The sequence below is a fragment of the Ailuropoda melanoleuca genome, chromosome 11 (assembly GCF_002007445.2).
Source record: "Ailuropoda melanoleuca isolate Jingjing chromosome 11, ASM200744v2, whole genome shotgun sequence".
Taxonomy (NCBI): domain Eukaryota; kingdom Metazoa; phylum Chordata; class Mammalia; order Carnivora; family Ursidae; genus Ailuropoda; species Ailuropoda melanoleuca.
In genome coordinates, this window is record NC_048228.1 from 11,976,993 (window position 1) to 11,984,607 (window position 7,615).

General features: G+C 66.2%; 1 protein-coding gene across 1 annotated transcript in view; it reads right to left on the reverse strand.

The window, feature by feature from the left end:
* ATP13A2 (ATPase cation transporting 13A2) overlaps positions 1-7,615 on the reverse strand; it is a 28,381-nt gene that overhangs the window by 1,258 nt on the left and 19,508 nt on the right. The window contains 17 exon segments of the mRNA XM_034672084.1: positions 32-214; positions 302-525; positions 1,314-1,410; positions 1,506-1,658; positions 1,985-2,064; positions 2,156-2,272; positions 2,395-2,555; positions 3,262-3,386; positions 3,537-3,657; positions 3,756-3,915; positions 4,002-4,097; positions 4,592-4,798; positions 5,798-5,986; positions 6,066-6,112; positions 6,198-6,308; positions 6,810-6,965; positions 7,416-7,566. Of these exon segments, the coding sequence (XP_034527975.1) occupies positions 32-214; positions 302-525; positions 1,314-1,410; positions 1,506-1,658; positions 1,985-2,064; positions 2,156-2,272; positions 2,395-2,555; positions 3,262-3,386; positions 3,537-3,657; positions 3,756-3,915; positions 4,002-4,097; positions 4,592-4,798; positions 5,798-5,986; positions 6,066-6,112; positions 6,198-6,308; positions 6,810-6,965; positions 7,416-7,566 (2,378 nt within the window).

The following is a 7,615-nucleotide window of genomic DNA, read 5'->3' on the forward strand; positions in this document are numbered from 1 at the left end:
CCAGGCACCAGAGCCCCACAGCCCGTCCCACCCCCGCCCCCGGCCTGGCCACGCAGCGGCACCGTTGGTATAGAGCGGCCGGCGGAAGGGCGCCCCCTTGGACACGGCAGCGGCCAAGATGAGGTACTGGAAGCTGGACAGAGAGAAGACCACGGTGTTCTCATAGTTGGGCAGGTTGTCTGGCGCCGGCACGGTCTTGTTCAGAGGCACGAACCTGGGGGCGCGAAGACTCAGGGGTCAGGGAAGCAGGGTGCGGGGGATGGGGCAGGGGTGGGGTTTGGGAGCCGGGCTCCCTACTCACCAGGGTTGGGCCACAGTCAGGAAGTAGCCCCCCAGCTGCACGCCGGCCACCAGCGTCACCTGCAGCAGCAGGCTGCTCAGCACGGGGACGCTGAGCAGGGCCCCTGGGGGCCGCGCCCGCCCCAGCGCCAGCGCCGGCCCCGTGCGGCTCATGAGCACGGCCACCGTGGTGGTGATGACCAGGTCGATGGCCAGGAACTGCACGTCGCCCAGGTTGGTGTTGATCTGTGGGAGCGGAGGGCGGGCAGAGGGCAGATAGCAGAAAGGCACCGGCCCTGCCCGTCACGGTCAGATGGGGAAGGTCGGACTCTGGCCCTGCAGCCCGATCGGGGTGGGGGAGGGGGCAGTCTGCTGGGGAAGACACCGCACTGCCTTCAGGGAGCCCCTCTCTCCTCTTTCGGCCTGAGGGAGAAGGCATCCCTGCTGACCTTGGGGCACCTAAACCTGAAGGGCCGGTTCCTCCTGCCCACAGGAAGCTCCCAGGCTGCGGGGTGCTCAGGCTCGGCCTCGCGGAGCCCCTCGGTCACCAGAGGACACGGTTCTTGGTGGATCCAGGGACGGATGCCAGTACAAGATCTGCACTGCCCCACAGTGTCGCCTGCTTTCCGTGGGGGGGAGCCGTGAGTGCTCAGGGCACAGCCGGGAGACAGCCTCTGAGCAGGGGTGACAGGCACGGCCGAGGTCTGGGCTGGGGCGAGCGGGGGCGTCAGGAGGATCCATGGGAAAGGAGCAGCAGCCCTGTACTGTCCCACTCCTGCCCCCATCCCTGCCGGGGCTGGGCCTCAGTCTCCCCCGCAGACAGGAGCTCCCAAGGACAGGGACGACACGTTGGCACAGGACAGCCGTGGGCCTACTGTGTGCAGCGACCCGAGGCTCGAGGCTCGGGAATCGCCCAAGCCACATGGCTAGAAAGTGGCAGAGCACGATCTGAGGCCACGCCAGCCGGGGCTCCTAGGCACGCTGTCAGGGTCCTGGCTCTGGGCCCACTCCCGGCCGCGGCTCTGCCCCCTCACCGTGTAGAGGATGAGCACGGAGATGAACTGGGTCAGGCTGTACAGGGCCATGTACTTGAAGACGCTGAACGAGGTGTCGAGGGAACACCGGCCTTCCCTGGGTGCAGGGTCGGGGCGTTAGGGGGCCCAGGCTGGCCGACGGGCCCTGAGGGCACCCCCCCCCCGCCCCACGCTGGCCTCGGCCCACCTCACCTGATGACCATGGGCACACACTCGATGCTGGCCATGCTCGAGGTGAACGGTGAGACCACCGAGGCCTCGGCCTGGGACAGCGAGATGCCCACGTCTGCCGCCTTCAGGGCCCCGCAGTCATTGGCGCCGTCCCCGCACATGCCCACGCAGTACCTGTGCAGAGTGGGGGCCCGGCTGGAGCCCGTGAGGCGCCTCCGTGGCTGTGAAACGACCCCCGGCCTCCCATGGGCCTGCCGGCGTGCGTGGGGCTGGCTGGTCCCTGCTGCCCACCTGGTGCCCCGAACGGCCTGGTGCCCAGGACGTCGCAGGTGCTCAGTGAACAGGGGTCATGAGTGCGTTTGGCTTGACGGCCCCAGGAGAGCCTGCTGGGGTTCTCTCTGCGGGTGACGATACCTCCTAACGCCTGCGGGGGAGGCGGGGGCTCGTGCACCCCCTGGAAGCACTAGCCCCCCACAGGCCCCTCGCCCACAGGTACTCACTGGAGCTTTTGCAGCTCACACACCAGCTCGGTCTTCTGCTCGGGGGCCATGCGGGCGAAGACAGTGCCCTGGACCAGGACCTGAGCGTGTGAGGAGGGAGAGGCTGAGGGAGCTGCAGGGTGGGGGGGGCATAGAGCGATGGGGTGGTGTGGGGCTCAGGGGCAGCCCTACCTTGGGCAGCAGCTTGGGGAAGTGCTTCATAAGGACATCAAAGGTGGGGCCGCTGAGGGCCAGGTGGCAGGATCGGGGGTCTGGCTCCACGGGGCAGCTGGCAGCCTGGTCAGGATCCTGGGGGCCCCAAAGCTCAGCTCAGTGTCCCCTGCCCGCCCCGGAGAGCTGGGGCCGGGGTCAGGTAACACGGGGTGGGCTCATCGGTGGAGTGTGGGGCTGGGACCCCGGCTCGGCCTCACCTTAGCCCCGTTCACAGCTGCGGACGATTCCAATGGCAGGAGCTCGAGGGAGGCAGGCTGGCCTCGCTCAGGGGGGGTGGCGTGGATGATGACCAGGCGCTCCTGGGGGCCCACCATGCCGCAGCCCTGGGCCACCGTGACCGCGGTCTGCAGGTTGTCCCCTAGGAGTGTGGGGGCAGGGTCAGGGCCCAGCTGCCATCCGGGAGCCCAGCCTCAGCCTGACGCTTGCAGATGCGAAAACGGAGGCCAGACACGCTCTGTCCGCCACTCCCGGCTGGGTGAGCTCAGGCACGTTCATCAACGTCTCTGAACCCCGCCTTCCTCACTGTAAAACCAGGCACCGACAGCCTTAGGGGAAAGTGGGTTTCAGGGCCACTGTCACACGTGTTCTACTTAGTGACGTAGCACTTGGCTGGAAAGTGTGCGTGCACACAAGAGTGGAGAGGACAAAGAGGACACAGATGCCCTAGGCTCCTCTGCGTTGCCCTGGCTAGAATCTTTTCTTGCTCCATGGAACTGTCACCACTTTCCAGGGTGACATAATTCCCCCATTTCCTATAGGGGGCGCTGGAACCTGGAGAAGCAGCCTCGCAGGCAGGCGAGGGCCGGAACATAGGCTGCTCGGCACCACCCCTAGGAAGGGGGGGCGCCTGGAGGTCATTCTACTCCCCTGGGGCCTCATCTTCCTCATCTGTCAAGTGGAGGGACAAGGGCCACTTGGGGGGATCCTGTGAAGACACATGAGACGTCTGGAAAGGACCTGGCCTGAAGCAGGGGCCCAAAAAGAAGGGGTGCGGTGCACCCCTCCCTCTGCCTACGATGCGGAGGGAGCTGCCCTCCCGAGCCAGCCCTGCCGCCCGCAGGCACCTGTCACCATGACGGTGCGGATGCGCGTTCTCCGCAGAGCCTGGATGACCGCCGTGGTCTGGGCCTTCAGCAGGTTCCGCAACACCAGCAGCCCCAGGAGGTTCAGCTCCCGCTCCACGGCATCCCTGCAGGGTGCGCAGACCTGGGTCAGAGGTCACGAGCTGGCCCCAGTCCCCAACCCCGCCACTGGGCAAGGCCGGCTCCCCGGGCTCGGCTGCAGAGAGCACCCTGCCGCCCATGCCGGCCCGACGCCCAGTTCCCGGGGCGCAGCCCACCTCGTCAGCTGCTGAGCGGCCTCCAGGCTGGGTGCGACGGGCAGCGGCTTGCCGGCGAGGGCCACGACGCGGTAGCCAGCGGACGTGTAGTGTTGCAGCGTCTGGGCGAAGTCTGGGGGCACTGCCGGGGACAGGCAGGTGTCACGGGGACAAGGAGGTGGGGGCCGGGGCGGAGGCGGGGGGCCCGCCCCATTCTGGGCCGCGGCCCGCCCCCTTCACCTGTCTCAGGCTTGCAGAGGCTGGCCACCAGCTCAGGGGAGCCCTTGACGTAGGCCTCCGGCTGAGCGGCTCCCGGCCACGCCGCGACCACGTTCATGCGCTGCAGGGCTGACGAGAAGGGGAAGCGGCTGAGGATGCTGACGGGCACCAGGGGGTCCTCCTGCAGAGACGGAGGGGCAGCTGAAGGGCCGGCCGGTGCAGGCCACCCCCCCGCCGCCCCCACGCACCCCTCCCACCGCAACTCACCATGCCCTGCAGCTGGGGCTCCTGGAGCGGGGGTTTCATCACCGCCAAGACCTGGGTCCCAAACGCCGAGTCTGCAGCCGGCCCCTCCTCCAGGACCTGGGAGGCAGGCAGGGAAGGTTGGCCTCTGTCGGGCCAGGCGCTGGCCGGGCCTGGGGCAGCCCATCCTGGGCCCACGGAGGGACGTGGCGGGAGAGTCAACCTAGACTCATGGAAGACTTCCTTCGTGGGAGACCGGATGGGAGTTAAGAACACGGGCTTTGGAGTCGGACGGACCCCAGTTCAAACCCTGGCTTTGCCACTTACAAGTTGCAGGGTGACCTTGGACAAGTTATTCCCAGTCTCCCTTGGCCTCAGCTTCCTCCCTGGGAGGCAGCTTTGGAAGCTTCCTTCCTGGGCTACGGGAAGAGCGCGAGCCACGGCCTGTGCCGCGAAGGGCTGGCACGAAGTGGGTGCTCACACGTGGCCTTGGCCATTGTTATTAATGACGGTGGCACGACGGGCGCCACCCGAAGTCCTGGAATGAAGACCAGGCGGGGTTAGCGAGAGCCCGGCTGCCCAGAGGCAGGGGCTGACCTGCTCGGCCTCCTCACCCAGCCAGTAGATTCCACCATCTTGAGGTCCATGGGGTCGCCCACGGGGGTGTCCTGGAGCCGGCTGAGGGCATGGCAGGTGGCCAGTGCTCGGAGCAGGGGCCCCACGGGCAGGCGGCGGGGCTCTGGGACCAGAGGCAGGAACGCCTGCCCTTTTAGGGGCACCACACCCATCACATCCAAGCCGTCCTCCGTGAGGGTGCCCGTCTGCAGGGGGCAAGGGGCGGGCCAGTGATGAGTCCCGGGAGGAGCTGTGTGCTGTTGCACTGGGCGCCCACACCCCAGGCCAGGCAGGGCCCGTGGGAATCCCGGGAGCCAGCGCAGGAGCCAGAAGAGGGCCCTCTGCCAGGGTCACCCCCCCCAGCCCCCGCTTCCTCTGTCTGACACCAATGCCTCCAGGAAGTCTTCCGTCACCCTATGGTTGGGTCAGGCGGCCCCTGCTTCGGGCTCCCACCCACGACCACTCTGCTACCCCATCACTTGTTTGACGCGGGGCCAGAAGACGCCAAGAAGCGTATGTGTCTGGCTCCTTCGCCAGCCTGGGGGCGCTGTGACCCTGCTCAGGTCCCACCTTTCTGTTTAAAAACTCACTGTGGCCCCCAGTGCCCTCAAAATCATTACCATCCGAAGGGCTCACCTGCCTCTGCTGGACCAGGGCTGGGCCATCCGGGCCTGTCCCCTTCCCCACTGCTCCCGTGTCCCAGGTCTGTTCCTCCAAGGAGCTGTGCTGACTGCTCTCCAGCCCCCGCCTGCCCTGCCTCATGTCTCCGGGGGCACCCCCACTCCGCACTGGGGTCACAAGGAGCCTTCCTTGATGCCATCTCCCAGAGGGAGTGACCCCCTTGTACCACCCTATCACGGTACCCTGTTCACTTCCTTCCCCAAACCCATCACCATCTGCAGCTCCCTGTGCGCCCCAGTTTGCTCATTCTGGTGGGGAGACATCACCCCGGGGGTCTCTGCTGGGTCTCGGCACTGAGAACAGCACCAGGGAAGGGCTAAAGGATCTCAGATGGTTCCTCTGCTGGACGTGAACTTGGCGAGCTTGGGAGCTGGGCGGGGCCAGGGGGCGAGGTCTCTGAACGTCTTGGCCCCAGGACCGGATCTGGCACCCATTAATCCCGCCCTTGGTCAATGCGGCGACAGAGGAATGCAGGTGTGGAGGCCTGACCGTGGTGCCCACGGCCCCCCCCCTGCGGCCCCCACCTTGTCAAAGCACACCAGCTGGAGCTTGCCCCCCAGGTTGATGCGCAGCGGGTGGACGCAGAAGATGCCCTGGCTCCGGAGGCGGCTCTGGGCGTAGAGCGCGCACACGGTCATGGCGGCCGGCAGGGCAGGGGGCACCACCACCGTCACCAGGTCCAGGGCCCGGATCACGATCTCATTCAGAGGCACCTGGCAGGAGGCACCGTGAGCCAGGGCCAGGCCGGCCCCAGGTCCCCGCGGCGGCCCCCGGCCGGCCCCTGAGGCTCACCCGGTTGCAGTGGAGGATGAAGACGCTGTAGACGGTGCCAAGGAGAGCTGGGGAGACAGTGACGACTCAGCGGGACTTGGGACGGGGCTGCGGGGCGGCCCCCAGCGGCGGGGAGGGCAGGGGGCCACTCACCCAGGACAGAGAGAGCAGCCACGAACTTCATGCTGTGTTTGTAGAACTTGAAGTTGATGGGCCGGGGATGCAAGATGGAGCTCACCAGGCCCCCTTTGGCTGTGCAGAACCCTGGGAGGAGCCGAGGGGTTGGGGGGGGCGGTTGGGTCAGGACAGGCCCTCCCAGCCTCTGCCCTACCCCACTGTACATTGCGGTTAGGAGACACGGTGCTCCCGGGACGAGACATCATCCAGTTTGGGGTGACTCGTGATGGCCCACAGGCCTTGCCCAGCCCTCACAGGGTTTAGTGAGAATGGAATGAGTGGACGGTATCTATAAAGTGGTTATCGTTTCACTGAAATCCAGATACGTGGCTTCTGCTGAAACACTCCGATCTGGGGACACTAGGTCCCATTCACACGTGACAAGGACCTGCTGGAGTTGTATAGGGCTGCTTCCTTCCAAAGGGGTGGGCTCCTGTGTGCTGGCCACGTCCCCGCCCACTTTGGCCAACCCCAAGCTGGGGGTGGGACTTGCCCAAGGTCCCACAGCAAGACAGCAGCAGAGATGGCTGCTGCCCCGCCCAGGGTCGTGAGCCCGGCATCCCTCCCTGCTTCCCCAACTCCTCCTACCTGTTCGAGTCACCACTGCCAGGACATGGGGTCCCACGAAGGCCCGCGCCTGCAGGACGAGGGTCCCACAGAAGAGCGTGTGCCGCCGGTGGGTGTCTGGGCAGTAGGGCGTAGGCCCCTCCGGCAGGGCCGTCTTCAGTACTGGGACGCTCTCCCCTGTTAAGCACACTTAACTCTTGTAACCACATGTGCAGAAATCATTGCCCCCATTTTACAGAGAGGGACACTGAGGCTCAGGGCAAAAGACATAGAGACACAGCCAGACAATCCTGAAAGGATGTGTGCCAGCCCTGTACCAGGACCCCTCTCTGGGGGGAGCCCGACAGTGTGCACGTGTACAGAGCCGGGGAAAGGGATCGGGGAAGACGTTCTTACTCTGTTGGAATTATTTCATAACAAGCGGTATGATTTAGTAACTCGAAGCAATACACCAGAGGGAGGGTGGGTGGGGGTGCCTAACCTCTCTGAAGGCCTGAGCGCCTGAGGGGTGTACGATTAGCAACCCCAGACTGTCACTGGAGAGCGCAAAGGAAAGAAAAACCGCGAAGTGCTGCGGGGCATGGCGGCAGGGACGGAAGACCCGGGGAGGCCACGGCCAGGGCTAACCTGTCAGCGAGCTCTCGTTGACCATGCACTCGCCGGCCACCAGGGCTGCGTCGCAGGGCACCAGCCCGCCTTCCTGGGGCAGCACCAGGCAGTCTCCCGGCACCAGCTCGCTGGAATCCACCCATTCCTCCTCTGCGGGCAAGTGGGGGCCTCAGCATGGCCCAGGGCACGCCCCACCACCTCCTCGAGCCTCCCTCCCT